The sequence below is a fragment of the Perissodus microlepis genome, chromosome 2, assembly GCF_051167445.1.
Source record: "Perissodus microlepis isolate ML-2025 ecotype Zambia chromosome 2, ASM5116744v1, whole genome shotgun sequence".
In the NCBI taxonomy this organism is placed as follows: Eukaryota; Metazoa; Chordata; class Actinopteri; order Cichliformes; family Cichlidae; genus Perissodus; species Perissodus microlepis.
The window spans coordinates 32662930-32683347 of NC_140462.1; the positions used below are offsets into that span (position 1 = coordinate 32662930).

At 41.5% G+C, this 20418-nt stretch overlaps 1 protein-coding gene across 1 annotated transcript in view; it reads right to left on the reverse strand.

Moving 5' to 3' along the window:
- LOC146392992 (GDNF family receptor alpha-4-like) overlaps positions 1–20418 on the reverse strand; it is an 81805-nt gene that overhangs the window by 22290 nt on the left and 39097 nt on the right. Inside the window, exons 2-4 of the mRNA XM_084908450.1 lie at positions 19927–20223; positions 9358–9429; positions 2874–3228 (exon numbers count right to left, since the gene is read on the reverse strand). Coding sequence (XP_084764576.1) covers positions 2874–3228; positions 9358–9429; positions 19927–20223 — 724 coding nt within the window. The remainder of the gene's footprint in view (positions 1–2873; positions 3229–9357; positions 9430–19926; positions 20224–20418) is intronic.

Sequence of the window (20418 nt, forward strand, 5' to 3'; positions counted from 1 at the left end):
ACGTGCCCAGAACACCTCACCTAGAAGGTGTACAGAAGACATTTTAGTTAGATTCCTGAATCACCTCAACTGTGTAGACGAGCAGCAGCTACTCAGTCCCTCTTGAATGACTGAGCTCCTCACCCTGTGGCTGGGCTGTCTTTCTACACTTGTATTCAAAACCTCATTCTTTCAGTCACTAATCAGAGCTCATGACCATAGGTGAGGGTAGGAGCCTAGATTATCTGGTGAATGAATAGCTATGCTTTAACACTCAGCTCTCACTTCACAACAGATTAGTACAGCACCTGCATCAGTGCAGACACCTCCCCGATCCATCTGCCTTATGTTCCACTCTAACTCATGAACAAGACCCCGAGATACTCGAACCCCTCCACTTAGGCCAGTAAGTTGTCCCTGACCCAGAGTGTGTATGCCAACTTTTTCCAGCTCAGACTTGGGGGTGCTAATTCTAAATTCTCAGGCCAACAAAGTGGAGAAACTCCACTACTTGGCTGCCCTTTACATGCTGTTCTATCCATAAAAACTTTGAACAAAATCAGTGACAAAGGGCAGCTCAGGGGGAGTCCAGCAACCACCGGAAATGAGTCCTACTTACACCCCATACTCCCAAAGCACCCCCCACAAGGGACCTGGGCAAATGCCTTTTCTAAGTCCACAAAATGCATATAGACTAGTTGGGCAAACATACACCCTTCAAATATCCTTAAGAGGATAAAGAGTTGGTCCCGTGTTCCACGACCAGGATGAAAACAGCATTGTTCCTTCTGAATCCAAGGCTCAACTAACAGATGGACTTGCCTTTTCATTACTCTTGCATAAACCTTCTCACTGTAGTTGGAGCACACCCTCCAGCCCCCCTTCTTAAAGATAGGAGCCACCACCTGAGCCTGCATATTCAGAGGAACCATTTGAGACCTCCACATGACAATGCAAAGATGTGTCAGCTAGGACAGCCCTACATCGACAGCCTTCAAGAACTCTCATCCACTCCAGGGGGCCTGCCACTATGCAGTTGTTTAACTACGTGAGTGACTTCACCCCAGTGATTAGCGAGTTGTCCCCCTCCTCCTCTGCATCAGTGCCGCACTCCGTTGGCCTGCCAGTACCTGTCAGCTACCACTGGAGTCCCACAGTCTAACACAGTCACTGTCTTTAAGCCCAACGAAATTCCTTCAACCTGATGGCTTCCTTCACCTCTGATATCCACCATCTGGTTCTGGGATTGCTGTCACAGACACCAACAACCAACAATCTTTCAGTCGCAGCTCTTTGCAGCAGCCTTAGCAGTGGAGGTGCAGAACATGGTCCACTCAGACTTAATGTTGCCGGCCTCCCTTGAAATGCAATTGAAGCCAGAGATGAAAACAGAAGATCTTGATGACTGTGGCAGACATTCCCAGTGCACTGGTACACCAGGTCTGTCCAACATTTCCTCCCACCACCTGATCCAACTCACTATCAGGTAGTGATCAGTTGACAGCTCAGCACCTCTCTCCAGAAAACTGGTTCCAGATCAGGTAAGCCAGACTATATCTAATTGGTTTCTCCGAACCTCGCTCAGCCTCCTTCCCTACCAGCGAGATGGCATTCCGTGTAACACAAGTCAGTTTTGGAAGCTGGGGATTGAAGCACCAACATCACCACCTATGACTGCCACCCCATTCTGGACAAAGTTTGCAGAACCCTTGAATTGTTATGCTGCATAGAGATTGTATGAATCACTGCTCACCCAGGATCTGCCATGGAGACCCTACCAGGGGCCCTGACAACATAACTCCAGGGATCAATGGGACACACCAACCACTCTATTGCAATAAGGAGTCAATTTATAGAAGGAGGACACAGGAATCATAATTTGTTAAACTGCTAGTATGTCTTGCTCCTTCAGATTTAAATTATCCAAACCATTAAACAACATGAAACAAGAGTCAATTGCTGAATAAAGTGTTTGGCATTGGAAGAAAAATCTTTCATTGGCTGAAATGTAGCCCCAAACCATAACAAAGCCTCCATCAAGTTTTACAGATAACTGTAAACGCTCACTGTTAAACCTCTCCTGACCTACTTCATACATACTGATAAAATTGGCAACAGGTCTTCAATCCAAAGTTTTTGTTTTTTGTTTTAACTCTTTACGTTGAAATCGTATGTAATTTGGTGTTTCTTTTGGGTTTCTTTCCTTAAGAATGGCTTATTAACTGCAACTCTTCCACTGAGAGCATTACTGACGAGGTTGGATCCGAGAGTAGACAGATCAACTTAAGACCCAGATGCATCTCTCAGGTCCTATGTCAGATCTTTGCAGGATCCCCCCCCTTTGTTTTTTTCTTAAGGACATTTCATATACTGCCTATCTACTCTAGATAGGTTGTTTTACATCTGCTGCTGTTTTTGTCCTCTACTTGTCAAGGTTCCTCAGATTTTATTAAGGTCAAACTGCACACTGTGGTAAGATACACAGAGTTTTGGGCTAATAGCGCTTTGGGAATCATTTAGTTGGTGAAGAAATGTATTGAAGTGCTCAAAGACACTAACTAAAATGTTTCTTTGGTAATCATCTGTTATGTATAGACATCACTGGCTCATTCCTTTTCTTTGGTGACTGTTTTTGTTTGAAAAATACAGAGGCTAGCATTAAGTGGCAAAAACTGAAAAATACCTTCCTCTGAAAATGGTCAGGTTCAAGTACTGGACAGAAATATGCAAATACATCAATGGATGTCCAAAGAAAGGCTTCAGAAAGCCTGGGGAAATATTGCTCAAGATCACTTTAAAAATTACAAAATATTCTGGCTGACTGAAAGCAAAATATAAAGAAATTAGGGGTGACTCACAGTACTGTACATCTGCCTCTACGCTTTATGTCTAACCTGCAAAGGTCGTCTCGGCGACAGAAGCTTTGCTGGTGGAGGCAGTTCAGTTGCAGACCTTCTTTGTCGTGGTAGGAGCAGGAGGGTACAATGGTTTTCCTTCTCCTCTCACCACACAAGGTATCAGTGCAGCGGCAGAACAGGACACCCAGGCTGTACTCTTCTGGCACCCGCTCCAGAAAGCGACGTAATGATCTGTGGCATTTGTGTTGGTTACATCTGTTGGTACCAGGCATCGGCTTTGTGCAGGCTAGCACGTATTCTGATCGTAGGTTACCACACTTTTCGTACAAGCCACAGTCTTGTGCTGCCTTCAAGCACTGGTTCTCACCACCCAGTTGCATGAAAGATGAGGCTGGGGAGGTGTCAGAAGAATAGACCAAGAGAAGATATTCATTCCTAGGATTAGCATACTCTTTGACTACATTCCTCAACATATCAGTTCATACCTGGGATTTTAAATCAGCACGTAATTGGATCTGGCTTCCAAGCACTTTTTGCAAAAACATGAAGGCTATATCATTTCTATTAGAGAACAAATATCAGAGTCCTGCACAGTTTTAACTAGAAGCAAAACCATTACCTGAAACTATAATCCAAGCCTGGCCATTAGTGATCACACATTTAGGCCACACAGTAACTTGCATATATGGCCAGTAGATTTGCTAAATTAATGTCAAACTTTTTTGACTGCATAAAATATACCAAACAACAATGTAGTTTGTAGTTTTGTAGTTTTGTGTGCTACTGAGCTGAATTTTATAGGCGGTTCCACATTGAAACAGTCAGCATGTCTGCATTGGCCAGGCTTGTTAATAGCAGCAACTGGTGCATGCATGTTGCTTTTGCTTAATCATATGTGATGGTAAAACACTTAAAAAAAAATAGCAGTTTTAGATTGACATTACAAAATGAAATAATACAGTGGGTAAAATGCATATTGAACATGTTATCAATTTTCAAAGTGAACATTGCTCAGGAATGAAATGAAATGAATAAATGAATGAATGAATGAATGGAATTTTGCATGGTAAGTGTGCATCCAGGCCATGGCCATGACATTACTTATTGTTTTCTTTAAAACAATTGTAACTGGTGATTCCAGATTTTTCTGTACCTCTCCACAAGTGGTCCTTGGCTCTTGGACAATTCTTTTGATAATTCTTTTCACTCTTCTGTCTAAAACCTTGGCTACTGGTTGTGACCAGTTTATGGTGAAATGATGTTCTTTCGACTTCTGGGATATGGTCCAAGACTGCTCGCTGGAACCTTCAGGAGTTTAGAAGTCCTTCTGTAGGCCTTAAGAGAGCCATTTTTTTGTTCTCTGTTTGCTGCCAGATTTCAGCTGTGTCATGACTTTCCATGCCTTTTTATACCTCCCTTTCTTCATGTGTTCAAAACTTAATAATAATAATAATAATAATAATAATAATAATAATAATAATAATAGAAAGCACTGTGGCACACTGTTGCCTCACAGTAAGAAGGTCCTATATTCAGTGTTCGCCTTTCTGTGTGGAGTTTGCATGTTCTCCCTGTGGTTGCGTGGGTTCTCTCCGGGTACTCCGGCTTCCACTCACAGTCCAAAAACTTGCAGTTAAGCCCCTTTTCCATTCGTAACTACTCAGATTGACTCGCCAGGGTTTTCCTTTATGTCCTATTACCTGGTACCAGGTACTTTTTTAGTACCTACTCGGCCGGGGTTCCAAGCAATCCAACCAGGAACGCTTGAACGCTTGCTACTAAAATGTGACATGGCCACGCTGCATGCCACCGATTTCCTGGTCACTCGATGAGTCATGAGAGCGTCTCGTTCACAATAATTAAAAACGCCATTTGTGAAACCTGGGAATGAGGGAAATGGCTACAGAAAAACCGCAGTGATTAACCGAGTCTGAGGAAAAGCCACAGAACAAGCAGCAGGCACATTCTTGCCTCAACGTCCACCTTTGTTGTACCGTTCGTGTTGCATATTAATTAAATCACGAGGCACCCAGGCTATGACAACAAGCATTCACTCTGGGTTGTAATGGAAAACCAGTTGATCCGAGTTCATCCGAGTCGTGGTGTTTCAATGTGTCTTCACCATGTCTTGAATTCTGAGATTTAGCAGATGGGGGAACCCATCTGCAGCAAGTTTGTCAGGAGCTAAGCTAGAAGCGACCAAGGGTACCACATTCTGCTCTTCACCAGTTAAACATACTACAATTTCAGTAGTTGTAAACTGAACCTCAACACTGCAAACTACCCAGCTTGTAATATAACTGTTGTCTAATATAAACCTTAAATTATTCTCATTTAATGTGCTTTTGAAAACATTTTAGAATAAGAAACATCCAGATAAATTCAGCAACGTCTCATGTACATATCCAATATCCGATTTAAAACCTTGGATAGATTAGAACATTATATATAAGCTTCAAATGTTTAGCTTATCAAACTTGCTGAGAAGTCTTTAACTTAGAAAATAATCTTCAAAGAATTCACACATTAATTTGTTTAAAGGTTACTGTGAATATGCTCCACTTCTGTAAAACTATCTAGATGCTGAAATACCTTAAGCACAACTTCATATCTGAACATATCATATGTGATGAAAACACAATTGCAGGCAGGATCGTGTGGTGGCTTAACTGTCTCTGTGGCATCAGAGACAAAGAAAATGAGAATGGAGCTCATAAAAATTAAAATTGCTTGACAATATTTTGTATTAAACTGCCAGTCAGATTTAATTGCTCATTAAATGAAGGTGCCTGAATCCCAATCTGGATCATTCTGGGCTATTTTAACTCCTGCATATACACAAAATAAATGATAATACCCTATATATACTCATACCATATAAATAATACTTATTACTTTCCTACATTAAAGTTTTTCTAATTTGATTCAAATGAATGAAGTGGTATCTAAAATTAATAAACAAAAATAATATTACATTTACAGCTAGAGAACACTATAACATCTGTTATTGGCACGAATCTTGCCTCTGATCCAAAGTTCTTCAATTTTCTGGTAACATTTTTGGTTTGGATACAGGATATCCAAATAAGACAAATGGATGACAGTCTGATTACCCACTGTCTGTGTAACACTGCAGGTGGACTTTTGAATGGGTCGATATCAGCATGCAGCGTAATGCTGCTTGGGAACATTTAGAACATTTCAGTCGAATCCTTTTGTTTCTCTTTTGTGATGCTAGGTCGCTGCAGAAATTTCTAAGTACTATGTTGTTTTTATGGAGGAAAACTGGCCCAAAGTTCATTTTTGTGATGAGGGAAATTTAATTTAGCTAGTTCAGATGAGAAAAAAATATATTTGGGGGAAATCTGGGGAAAGATTTTGTGAAGTGAGAATGTGAAAGACATCAATCATTCTGGACCGGGAAGGAGTAGCGGTTTGGTCTCTTATTGATCTACATGGCAAGTTGAACAATAAAGTTTATCTTAAGCTCTGTCACAAACAAACAGCTTGTATCCACAGGCTGAACTGGAAGAACAACAGAGAGGCTGTACACAAAAAGGGGATAAGCAGGTGCTTCAATGTGTGCAGCTAAACGATGTGTAATGTGTTCTGTGTAAGTTGGTGTGGTTACAACTACTGTAGCAAAAGAATTTCCCAAATATGGGGTAAGTATTACTCATTTTTCATGTATATAAGCTTGCCCTATGCTATGGAGCCCCGCAGGGGACATGGGAGAAAAAAAAGATTAAGACGGACTTTTGCGAGATCTCGCAAAACTAACTCGGGATCTCGCAAAAGTTTTGCGAGATCTCGCAAAACAAACTCGGGATCTCGCAAAAAACGCAAAAGTTTTAGCCGCATTCTTCCCGTTAGCTCGAAGCTAACGGGAGGTCGAGACCTACTACAGCCGGGAGGAACACCGCTTTCCCGGCACATCGTGCCTCGACCTCCCGGTCGGCTTCGAGCCGGCGTCCGAAGAATGCGGCTAAAAGTTTTGCGAGATCCCGAGTTAGTTTTGCGAGATCTCGCAAAAGTCCGTCTTAATTTTTTTTTCTCCCATGTCCCCTGCGGGGCTCCGTACTATGCTGTAAATTATGGGATACAGTTATTTTTTTTAAAGGTGTAAAATTAATCACAGTAATTCTTCTCACCGAGTACTAGTACTCTTTAAAAAAATGACCCTCTGAATCTACAGCGGGTAAAATAAGTAGATAAATAACATAATATAGTTAATAATATATTTCTAACGATACTACTGACATGAAATTCTCATCAGATGTCGATAACAAAGTAAATAAAGACCTACACTAACACAAAGAAAACAGAAAAAACAGAAAAATTTCAAGACCTTCACAACCTTATCGTTCTAAAATATACTGATGGCATTGGTTATAAAATAATTTCTAAACTAATGAAGCTTCCAGTAAGCATTCTTGGGGGCATAATCCAGATGTGGAAAGAACATAATTTCACCAAAAACCAACCACGACCTGGCGCTCCTAGAAAGATTTCAGACAGAGAGAAAAGAATTATCAGAAGAATCCAAGATCCAAGGACCACTTGTAGAAAGCTACAGAAAGACTTGGAATCGGCAGGTCCAATAATCTCAAAGAAAACAAGTAAACCTCCAGGGTGTCACCACACAAGATTCACTTTCTGAAAAAGAAAAGCATATTGAACCTTTTTTTAAGTTTTAAATTTAACTCTTTGAATGCCATAAAATACACCATATCTTAGGCACTTGCTGGTCAAAAGGCACTTTATAACACCATATGAACAGTGATGTTTGGAAGTAGGTACTGTCCTGAGCTTTTGTTTTTACAGCACCCACTTGACCACACCAACAGTTTTTCGCCACCAAAGGGGTAATTGCAAATATTCGAGGGAGGAATATCACCAAAAGTGGGAAAGGTAAGCCCCGATGGGGGCGATAACACCATAAATGTCACCTATGGTCAAAGTCTTAAAATTTGACACCAAGCATAACAATTCTCCAAAATTTAGAGACAGAATGGAGCTCTAGATAGACATAATGTAGCAAGCCACATGAGGATGAAGCGTTGGAATCTATAATATGGGGAAACTACACTCAGTAAAAAGCTGACCATGTTGATTATATTTATTCCAGTGTGCAGAGATTGGCTAATCTGACCAGGAAATGTAATAAACAGAATTGTCGGAACAATCGGCGTCAAAAGTCACCTTTGACAGTCCAGACTGGGATGGCGTTGGACATCCTCAGGGTGGAAAAGGGTTGGTGTGACCAAGGTGTGGTTTGGCTTGTTGTATGTATATTTCAAAATGATACAGCTCTGGAGGGACCAGTTACCAGGCCATGGAAGGAGGACAGACATTATTAAATGAGGAGAAGAAATTTTCTGGGATTGATGATCCTCTGGGTAAGTGGTTGACTAAAGCCTGCATCAAAGTGTGGGGTTGTTTTCCACCATCTGACACTTCATATAAGTGAAGGAAAGATGAATGTAAAAATGTACATTCTTGATAAAAAATCTGATGCCATCTACCATGAAGATGAAAAATGTGGTTTCAATTGGTTTCAGAGAAAGAAGATAAAGCTCCTAGAATGGCCCAGCCAAACATATGACCTGAATCCAATTGAAAATCTATGGAAAGAACTGAAGAACTGAGGTCATAGAAGGGACCCACCGAACTTTCAGGGTTTGGAGACTGTTAAGGTGGGAGAATGAGCCAAAATCAGACCTGAGCAATGTTTGCACCTAGTTTCCCCATATAAAAGGCGTCTTGAATTGATTACCAATAAAGGCTTTTGTACGGAGTATTAAACAACTCTCAGTAAGCATGTTCATTTCTCACTATAGCACTTCATTTAATTTATGGACCTCTATGGTTTGATTTATTTGAATGTGTGGATTGGATGGGCTGTTACCAACATCAGATTTCATAGCACCTTTAGAAATATATTTACTTGGAACATGTTCAATGCTTATTTTACCCGGAGTAGGCTGTGATTCCTCCCCTGGGAACCTTGAGTATGTTTCTTATCAGTGTTATAGCTACCTATTAGCTTGAGACATTTGACAGTTTATGCTCTTTGGGATATGTCCAAAAGTAATCACCAGTTTTTTTAGGATATGTTTTTCATAACAATAAATGCCTGATGCGTGTCTGTTCCATTCAGATAAGTAGATGCTGGGACATTTCTGGATAAAAGAAAATATGCAGCTGAACAAAGGAGACCAACCTAACACCACTAATGTGAGTGCACACTGAAAACCCTGATGGTGAAAATATTGTTGATGTAAATGGACTTAGAAAAGCAGAGATTAGAAAGAAAACAATAAAAGATCAGTGTCACTACATGATATTGATTGATATATACTTAACAACATCTCTGAGGCTTAGTGATCCATTGATCTGCTTCACTGCTATAGACATCTATGTCATTAAAAAGTCAATGTGCAAGTCCACAAACTCAATGTGGTTAATCGTGAAAAAAAGACTGCACAAGTGACCATGTGCTTATCAGTGTGTGTTTTACCTGCCACTAACGAAGCCATGTGTGTATCCACAAGCATGTCGTCATATGGAGATATTTCCAGCTCCTCCTCCCCTGGGGACAAAGGAACACACAAACATTAGCAAACCTATCTGTCTGTTTATGATAAGGCAAACATATTTAACCTCCTAGGACCTGGCGTCCACATATGTGGACATCACATTTTTGTTTATTTAGACCCATATACTCAATTTTGCTCTACAAGGGCCTGATATCCACTTACGAGGACATTATTCTACCACTGTTCTATCAAAATTTTAAACGAATATCCTCATTTGTGGCTCTCATTTTTCTTAGAAAGAAAAATTGGGTAAAAATCTGGTAATTTCCTTGTTTTTACATTCATCTGGCCCCAATATGCCCAAATATCAAAGAGAAATTAAAAATGCATGCTGTGGAAGAGTTCGGGTCTTAGGAGGTTAAAAGAAAACTTAGGTAATGCATGGAAATGATATCGGAATTCCCCACTTATATTCACACATCTGTTTTCATTATTAAAGGATTTAATTAATTACAGATTCCCAAGGAAAGAAATTGGCTCATGCTTGCTGATTGGTTTTAGGTTAACTCTGAGGTTGTTCAGTTTAACTGAAGTGCCACAGTCCTACACCATTACTTCAAATTCACTTAGAAAAAGTCCCAAGTCAAAAAGAGACCCACTGAACTGGGAACACCAATAACCATGATGTTTATCCAGGGCCAGGTCACAGAAGCAGAAAAACCTAGGCTCGCCCTCTCCAGCCACCTTCTCCAGCTCACACTCATCCATCCAATTCATTATTCTCATGCCAGCTGAGAGATCTGACCGGTTTGTCATGAGTCTACACATGGACTCCTCATGGCAAAGTCTGAAAAGCCAGGGGTTGGGCCACCAGGGCCTCCACCTTTGACTGCTGTCTTACGCACATCACAGCCAACCCCTGTGGCACCTACTGTGAGCCTGCAGGAGGGCAGGCCCATTTTTCCTTTTCAGGCTCGGCCAAAAAAACGAGCCATTGGGCGCTTTCCCACGTACTCCCTCACCAGGCCTGGTTCCAGGATGGAAGCCAGTTTACTCTGTATCAGGCAGGGTAAAATAGACCGGTGCTATTTTCTGCGCTAACAGGAATAACACTTCATATTTTAGTTTTCACGGCAGCTGGTTAATATTAACAATTGTAGGCCTGTTGATAATATGGGGATGAAATAAACATATTTCCTGTGGACACAAACAGAACACAAGGCGATGAAAGGCAATATGACATAATGTGGTGTAATGTAATGTACATATAATATGCATTATAATGTTTCATGAAGATGTAGGTGGTTCACTGAAGAAATACAAAATGACGGTTTCATATTAAGTAACACTGAAGGGCTTTTTTTAGACTGTTGGTCTCCCTGTTGCAATTGGCTGGGATGTGAGGGGGGAAATGAATAGGAAGAAAGGGAAGAAGAACACAACAGCCTCTGAAGATGTTGACACAATTCGCTTGGTTTAAGAGGAGTAACTTATAACAGAGAGATTAATAACAATTATCAATGTGTGTGAATGTTTGTTAAGTCCCACTTCAGAGAACTGTACTGCAGTGGAGAACTCTTTCCAGGTGAGACCTAAGCAGCTAGCACAGATTGCTTGTCTGCTCCATGGGCTCAACTATAAAGAACTTTTGGTGGACTGAATGGTGAGCCGTTACAGAGCTGCAAGTACACGCTATCATCACGAGGAGGCAAGACGTGAGTCCATTTGGGATTGGTAAGTCCTGCCTGATAAAAGCTGAAAATAACGGGTATCACAACCAGAGATGGGCAGTAACGCGTTACTGTAATCCGATTACTTTTTTCAAGTAACGAGTAAAGTAAGGGATTACTATTGCAAAAAGGGTAATTAGATTACTGTTACTTTCCTGTAAGCACACTGCGTTACTGCGTTACTAAAACTGTGATTTTTTTGCGAGAGTGTCTCATGACTGTGTGCAGATCAACAATGGATCATATATCGAGTGCGGGAGAGAGTATGAGCGTGCAGTGTTTAAAGCGTGGAAGTACTGACCTTACTTTGAGTTTGATTCCATAAAAAGTGACAAAAACATTAGCGTCCGCTGTTCACTGCGTGGGAAGAAAACTTCTTTTTACAGCGGAAAAAACCCTAAACTTCCAAGCAAGCACCGAGTAGCTACGACGTGATGGGAAATTCACTGAGAAACTCGCGGATTCTTCTACTGACCGCTGCGGCACACCTGCACCAGGGTAAACCTCCGCCTGCCCCACTCCTGCTTTACAGGTGAAAATAGAGCAACAGGACCGCTGAGTCTTTGATTTTATTTATTTTCTTCTGTGTTTCACTTGCATCTATTTGAAAGACTGAGTGTAAACACAAAAAATATTTTATTTTATGTGCTGGAATGTGCAGAAAATAGGTTTAAATGTTAAACAAATTTCTTCCAGTCAGTGAATGTTGCATATAATTTAATATTTGCTTGATGCATAAAGTTAAAAGATTAAAACTAATAAAACAAGTTTAAAAAAAGAGACTTTTTCCATTTGATTACATTTTGTATGATGGATTATGCAGAAATCGCTTTATTACCTATTCAGGTTGTAAATCGTGTTTTTAAAAAGTAACTAAGTAACTAAGTAATTAATTACTTTTGAAAATAAGTAATCAGTAATTACTTTTTTCAAGTAACTTGACCAACACTGATCACAACAGTGGCTGTCAGCTTTATCTGTTAACCCAGGCTTTCTAGCTGAGGCTCTGTGTATGTTCACATAGAAAGGCTTTAATTGAACATGTAAGAACAGGTTAACTTGAGTTTATATGCATGTAAAGGTAGACGAGCGAATACTTTTGGCAATACAGTGTAGTAAGACAGACAAACATCTGACATTTGTATCATAAAACAAACAAAGAGGATAAAAAATCTAGGATATGTTATTGAAGACAGAAACTTTATTATTTTATTCTAAGAACGTTTATCAAAATATATAACCATCAAACAAGAATAAAATGTCCAAACAAAACACCTTCAAAATGATTAAAAGCCCCAACTGACAACTTATACAATACAAAACTCTGTACTGAACACAAATAGGCCTTACACACTCAAACACAACCCACTGGACAGGCATCTCTGCTGATAACTATATGCATGCTATATAATTGTTAAGACATTCTGGCAGAGGACATGTGGAGATCAATCCACATGGTTTAATTGATGTATCCAAATTTTACCAAAACTATGTTTTTTATTTTGGGTGAAGAAAAAGAAAAACACAAACAAGAAGAGCCTAAAGCAACCCTCTAGAGTCTATAGAGATCATCTGACAGTGAATTAGACTCAATCTCAGAACAAAAGCAGGGATGTCTGGAGAGGGAATTAGGGACAGGTGCCCAGGACAACAACGATTTGATTCAACTTCCAGAGAAAACCAACACCTATCACACTGGTGAACATCCCTGGTTTGGACATCAAGGTCATGAACAGGTATGAAGGAGGAAGGTGGAGCAGAAGTTGGAGAGGAACAATATGAGGGAGGTCTGGAATGGTGTGAAAACCATCACAGGCCACAACACCAAGAAAAGCACAGTGGGGGGGACTGTGGAGAAGGCAAATGAACTCAACAACTTCTTCAACAGGTTTGACCAGCCCACAACCCCCCCACCCTCACCCTCACCCTCACCTTTACTACAGAGTCCTCTCCCCACTCTCCTACCTCCCTCGCTTCCCCCCCTTCCTGACACTATGACACCCCCCTCCTCCAATCCCTCTCTCAGCAGCAAGACATCTTCTCCCCCCCCCTCCTCCCAAACATCTCCCAGTGTCACAGTGGATCAGGTCAGGAGACAACTGAGGAAGCTTCGCCCCAGAAAGGCAGCAGGCCCAGACAAGGTGTGTCCGAGGATGCTAAAGGCGTGTGCCGCTGAACTTGGGAAGCCGCTACAACGAGTCTTCAATCTCAGTCTGCGACTGGGGAGAGTGCCCGCCCTATGGAAGACATCCTGCATCGTCCCGGTCCCCAAAAGGAACCGGCCCAATGAGCTGAATGACTTCCGACCGGTGGCACTGACGTCACATCTTATGAAGACTCTGGAGCGGCTCTTCCTCAACCTCCTCCGACCACAGGTACAACATGCCCAGGACCCACTACAGTTTGCATACAAGGCGGATGTCGGAGTGGAGGATGCCATCCTGTACCTCCTACACAGAGCCCACTCACACCTGGATGGGGGAAAAGGCACGGTCAGGATCCTGTTTCTTGACTTTTCCAGTGCCTTTAATACCATCCGGCCCTGTATGCTTCAGGAAAAACTGAACAGGATGGAGGTGGACCCCTGCCTGGTGGCTTGGATCTCCGACTACCTCACCGACAGACCACAGTACGTCAGGCTGAAGGACATCACGTCTGACACTGTGGTCAGCAGCACAGGAGCACCACAGGGAACTGTGCTGTCCCCTCTTCTCTTCACCCTGTACACCTCTGACTTCTGCTACAACTCTGAATTATGCCACATTCAGAAGTTTGCAGATGACACAGCCATCATGGGGTGTATCTGGGATGATCAGGAAGAGGAGTACAGAAGTCTGGTGAGGAACTTTGTCGCATGGAGTCACACAAACCACCTGCAACTCAACACCTCAAAGACTAAGGAACTGGTTGTGGACTTCGGGAGGTCCAGAGAAGGTCCACTGCCAGTTCAGATAGAGGGGGAGGAGGTGGAGGTGGTCAACAAGTACAAGTACCTCGGGCTGTAGGTGGACAACAAACTGGACTGGTCATGCAACACAGAGCACCTGTATAAAAAAGCCCAAAGCCGACTGTACTTCCTCAGGAGGCTGAGGTCTTTTAACATCTGCAGGAAGCTCCTGAGGATGTTTTACCGGTCAGTGGTTGCTGGAGTACTTTTCTATGCTGTGGTGTGCTGGGGGAGCAGCACAGCAAAGAAGGACTCATCCAGGCTGGAGAAACTGATCAGGAAGGCTGGCTCTGTGGTCGGCATGAAGCTGGACACTCTGGTGACAGTGGCAGAGAAAAGGACACTAAAGAAACTGCTGGACATTATGAACAATGCTGGGCATCCTCTGCACACGGCCATAAACAACCAGAAGAGTCTGTTCAGTGACAAGTTGCTTCTCCCCAAGACAAGAACTAACAGACTTAAAAACTCCTTTGTCCCACACGCCATCAAACTGTTTAACTCCTCTCTGGAGGGGAGAGGGAGGGGAGACAGGAGGACAAAGGAGGGGGGAACAACTAAGCTGTAGCGCCTCTTCACCTCACTGTGCAATTACCTTTTGTGCAATACTTTTGTTAATAGTCAACGGTGCAATAGACCTCAATACTTGAAATGTGCAATTCACTTGTATTTTTATTTTTATTCCTATTTATTCTATTTATCCCCTTCGTATATTTTATTTATATATGTCTCTGTATTTATATATGTGTGTGTGTGTGTGTGTGTGTGTGTATATATATATATATAATATTCTGTAACTGTAACTTCTGTCGGTGCTGTGCTTTTGGAAACAGAATTTCCCAGAGGAACCCACCCGAGGGATTAATAAAGTTTTATCTTATCTTATCTTATCTCTGAATTCCTGGGTGTTCACCTTAACAGTGAACGGCACTGGTCACATGACACTCATGGGCAGTTCACTGTGTCGTAACAAGTCTTCAGTAATGTCTTGCACACCCCAAAAGACTTTGATGGCAGTCTTTTATCTGGTTGCCTGCTGGGCAAGTGGCAGCACAGAGGGGTAAAGGAAAAGGCTTGTGAGGCTCCTGACTGAGAGAAGAAGATTGGTGCAGAAGGGCAGCTCTGTCTGGCCAGCTCTCAAAACTCTAAATAGCAGATGTGTGGAAGAGGATGTTAGCCGAGCTAATGTGCATTATGGACAACACCTCTTACTCCTGGCACGAGACTGTTAGAGCCACAGTGCTATCGCGTCCTGACAGCATTCAGACTATATGATACATGATAGTTCTGTTTATTATTCATTTTTGTGTATTGCGATTGACTATGTGCTTCACATGTATGATCGATTGGTTTTAGAACTTAAGAGCCTTCTAGGATGAAGGTGAAACGTCTCTGAGAAACATACCAGAAGGCAAAATTCTAGAAAGGCTTGTCCCCAACAATTTTGGACATATGTCACTGAAAAACTGTCATGGAAATGCAGCTAAAGAAATTGAAATCTGAATTTCCTCATTGGTCACAGTTCACACTCAAAGCCATGCCTCTAATGTTCCTGTTGCTGTATCAGCAGACCTGCATCTACGCCCTATTACCACAGTATGCTTCTCACCACATTTTGGACCTGGCTCTGGGGCTCACAGACACTTTGCTACCCAGCCAATCATAAAAAAACTGCCCATCTGCATCAGGGCTCCTCATCCTGATGCAGACAGGACATCGCCAATCCTTTGCTATTTCGCCTTTTCAGGCGGAAGAGGGCTACTGTCTCTCTGCTTCTCACCCTGGTCAGAACCTGCCTCTTCACCTAAGTCTGAGGACATCAAGGTGCTAATGATGCTGAGTTTTCTGTTTATGAGTGTTCAGTAAGCTTGGTGGTTCGATCCCAGTATGCTCCAGTCTACGTGCCAAGTGTCCTTGGGTAAAATACTAACCATGCTGCTCTCCAATGCATCCATCAGAGTATGAATGCATGTGAATCTTAGATAGGAACCACTTAGAAACAGCGTACTTTGGACATATTTCAGTCATCCATGGGTGAATGTACAAGTAAAGTGCTTTGAGTGGTCAGATAGAGTAGAAAAGCGCTAAATAAGAACCAGTCCATTTACTTTCCCGAGCAGCAGATATAAAAGGTGAATTTTCAGCCTGTTAATATAAAGACTGGGTTCAATGTGCCCACTAGCAGAACTTCCCTGCTGTACCATTGTGCGGCAAGACTGACGTTTGTGTTACTGAAACTTTTGGTATTAAGACTGAGTTTTCTGAATTTAGCATTTTTTATTCATCTCTGTCTCTCTTCCACAGCATGTCTTTTGTCCTGTCTTCCTTCTCTCACCCCAACCGCAGATGGCCCCGCCCCTCCCTGAGCCTGGTTCTGCCGGAAGTTTCTTCCTGTTCAAAGGGAGTTTTTCCTTCCCACTGTCGCCAAAGTGCTAGGGCTAGTGCTATGGTTGTTGGGCTTTTCTCTGCATGTAGGCTCTACCTTACAATATAAAGCACCTTGAGGCGACTGTTGTTGTGATTTGGCGCTGTATAAATAAAACTAAAATTGAATAATTCCTGTGGCCACAAACACAACAGGTGGTGAAAGATTATATAATATAATGCAATGTGATGTATATAATTTCAAATTAATTATAATATTTTATGAAGACATAGGTTGTTCATTGAGAAATTTGAATATTGTGGAAACTTGAAATGATTTGACATTAACATTGAAGGTAACTGAGGTAAAATTCTTAGTTGGGTTTTTTTGTTTGTGTGTTTGTTTTGAGTGGTCACATCTGCTGACCCTCTACCTACTTTGCTATGGCAAGCTCAGAGACTTTGAATGGTTCCTCTACAGGAACTGTGCAAGCCCAAGGAGACTGTGTGCCCTGCTGAGCAGTCAGAGTCACCAGCACATTTAGTGATGACACCTCAGATGTCCCTTTAGGGTTGACACATATACTAATTGGTGTTCTCATCTTACCCCACATACAACACATCACTCAACATGTGTGGTCTATGCATCCATTATTTTAACAACTATAGAAGCACAACCATGAAAGTCATTTCCCTTCATCATATTACTGCTCTTTTAGTCTTCTTGATGTTTCTTGTACTGAATTGCAAATCATATTGTACACTTAACCTTTCATTGAAATCAGCCAATAACACATCCCTCTGTCATATAAAATCGCATCAATATGGACAAAATAAATGACAAGATATGACCGACACATCCAAAGTGATCATGAGCCCATGTTATTAAAAGCTACTTCTGTCCACTTGTAAAAGCCATTAGCAGAGCTGTAATTGACTAGTGGACCAGGCGCTCGTTCCTGCAAATTATTTAAGCGCATTCCAAAGTACAAGTTCAATCAAAAATGTAATGGCATGTAAAGTGTTTATGTATGTAAATCCTTTTCCAGGCTATATATTTATGGTAATGACATGCTAGAGCAGCCTAGTAGCATAGGGAACTGAAGAGTGTGTAATTACACTAATGCTCCACTGACTAATAGGCCACAGGGGAGGTGGAGTCCGTAGGCTTGTGTTAGCTCACTTACTGATGCACAAATCCCACCAGCATAGAAGATAGACTCCTGTGAGTCTGTGTGTTCAGACTGAGGAGTCTTTAGCAGGGCTTCATTTGTACACAAGACTGGTTTGGGATTATGACAAGTTTGTTGGTTAAAAAAGAGATTCTGTCTTGAATAAAAGGGCTAAAATTAGCAATGACTGAATATAGAGTAGTCACTAGAAAGTCTTTTTATAACATAAGAAAGTACATAGATGCATATGGTTGCCTGTGTAAAAAAAGGAAAAAAAAAAGTATCAACAGTGTGTCAAAAATACTGCTGCTAATGATCTTCTATGTAACCTGTCAGAAACAAGGATGTAGGTGCTGTTATTTGGTTAGTGAGCATGAAATCTTGAGGCATAATGTTGATGAGTAGACTCTACCACACACAGATATATTGAAAACACTGTAATATCTGACAATTATACCTACAATGTAGATTCAATCATTACATACAAAATGTGTAGCGAATGTGATATAATAGTAGCTTCTATATCACATTTGCCTTCCATACTGGCATGCCTCCACTATACCTAATATATATGTCATACAAAAATAATAAAGCACAAGCTTTAAATATACTTGAGACTTTTGAAGTATAAAGATAGCCTTTAAAACACTACATGCTACATTTTATGAATGTGAATGGAAACATTGCAAACAGTAATGTGCATGCAGAGGCAATTCTCTACTGTGGCAACAAAACAAACCTATATAAATACATGAAAGGTCAGAAAAAACATAAAAGCTTTTTCTTGGAAACAGCAGGAAAAGAAACAATAACAAGAAATTCCACAGACAGACCCCGACCGCCAGCGTAGAGACAGATGCCACTGTTCCAGTCCTTCCAGAAATGCAAAGAATATCCAGGTAGCTCATATAGTGGTCAAAGTAATCTCTTAGTAAATGAACTGATGCTTTTATAGCACTTTTCTACTCTCCCAGAGCACTCGTCGCGCTTTATACCACATGCCACACTCACACAAGCACTTTCTTCTATGCTTTAAGGGCTTACTAGCTAACATTCACACACATTCATTTCTGAAGCATTCCAATGGATGCATCAAAGAGCAACTTGGGGTTAATGTCTTCACCAAGAATACCTGGCTCCCCCATGCAGACTGGGGGAGCCAGGGATCAAACCACCAACCTTCCAATCAGTAGATGACCTGCTCTGCCTCCTGAGCTACAGCCATCCCATTAACTCGTCTGAGGGCACTGCTGGGACATTAGTCATGATTCAGGTTGTTCTTTCAGCATTACTTAGTGTCACTGATCATCACAGCTGTTACTTTAACAAACTGATAACTGATTTAGACTATATTCACAGACCCATCCATCTATTCTTTTCCACTTGTCCTTATCAGGGTCATGGGGGGGCTGAAGCCTACCCCAGCGGGCAATACAGAATCACCAAATAGCCTAACCCCATTAACTGCATGTCTTTGGATTGTGGGAGGAAGGCAGAGTACCAGGAGAGAACCCACATAAACACAGGGAGGACATGCAAAAAGGCCTGGTGGTGGAGTCAAACTCAGGACCATTGCTGTGAGCAACAGTGCTAAACACTGCGCCACCATGGTGCCCTATATTGAGACATTTAAATTATAAATTCAGCCCACTGAATTGTGTTAAATAAGTTACTTTATTCCAGCGTGTCTTGGGTCTGCCCTAGGGCCTCCTCCCGGTGGGACATGCCCGGAAAACCTCACCCAAGAGGAGCCCAGGAGACATCCTTATCAGATACGTGAACCACCTCAGCCTGCTCCTTATATTTTTTATTAAATCTAATAAAATTTATTTATTGGATTTGAAAATATATACCTCAAACATGAACCATGAAACATGTCTGAATATATTAACCCTTTATGTTGACTGTTTATCTTATTTATAAAATAAATTTAAACTGGTATAACACCAAGTAATTTTAAGTTCCAGGTCTCAGAAAAACCCAAAATATTTGAAAACCTAAAAGGTATTTTTTTAATGTGTAAATTATTTAAAATACATTCAGGTCATTAAATTTTAAATTAAGTGGTAATGATTCATCTCATAAATCTTCTCCTCTAAACAGTTAGAACTATAAGTATCGCTGTTGGTATCTGCAGTACTGGTCCTGTATTTACTTGGTATTGATACCAAAATACGTAGTATCACTCAACACTATCAGCTTCAGCTGGATTAGTCAGCTTAGTCAGTCATACTTTTAAACTGAAATGACCACACCCCTAACTTTAAACCTTATGCTATCCAAAGAGTTTAGTTGAGTTTTAGATATACACCTCCAACACGATCCAACCACACTGACCTGGCAGCAGGCGAACCCTCCAGTATATGCGCAGGCACAGCTCCTCCTTACGGAAACCACGCTGACATTTGCAGGTCAGTAGAGAGGGGTGTTTGGCTAGCAGGGCATCCCGTCTCTCCACGCACTCAGATGCCAACTGTTCTGCCTGCGGGGACACCGCTGCATCTTCTGCACATAGCTCCAAGCCTCGATACAATGCCTCGCACGTGGGTTCAACGGAGCACACACGATGAGCTTCAACACAGTCGATGGTGGGGGCAGGGAAGTTAAAGATGGATGCTGAGGATGGCAACACACCTAGGAAAGCAAAAAAGTTAACATCAGATACACTGCATTATTATGCCGTGACAAGGTCTTAGAGAAAATACTTACAGCGTATACATATAGTGACTTGCATAGCCAGCAAACTATTGCAGCTAAGATAAGATAAGCTAAATGTTAGCTTTACTGTTTGCACTGTTATATGTTTACTCTTTTGTGGAGCACAATTTT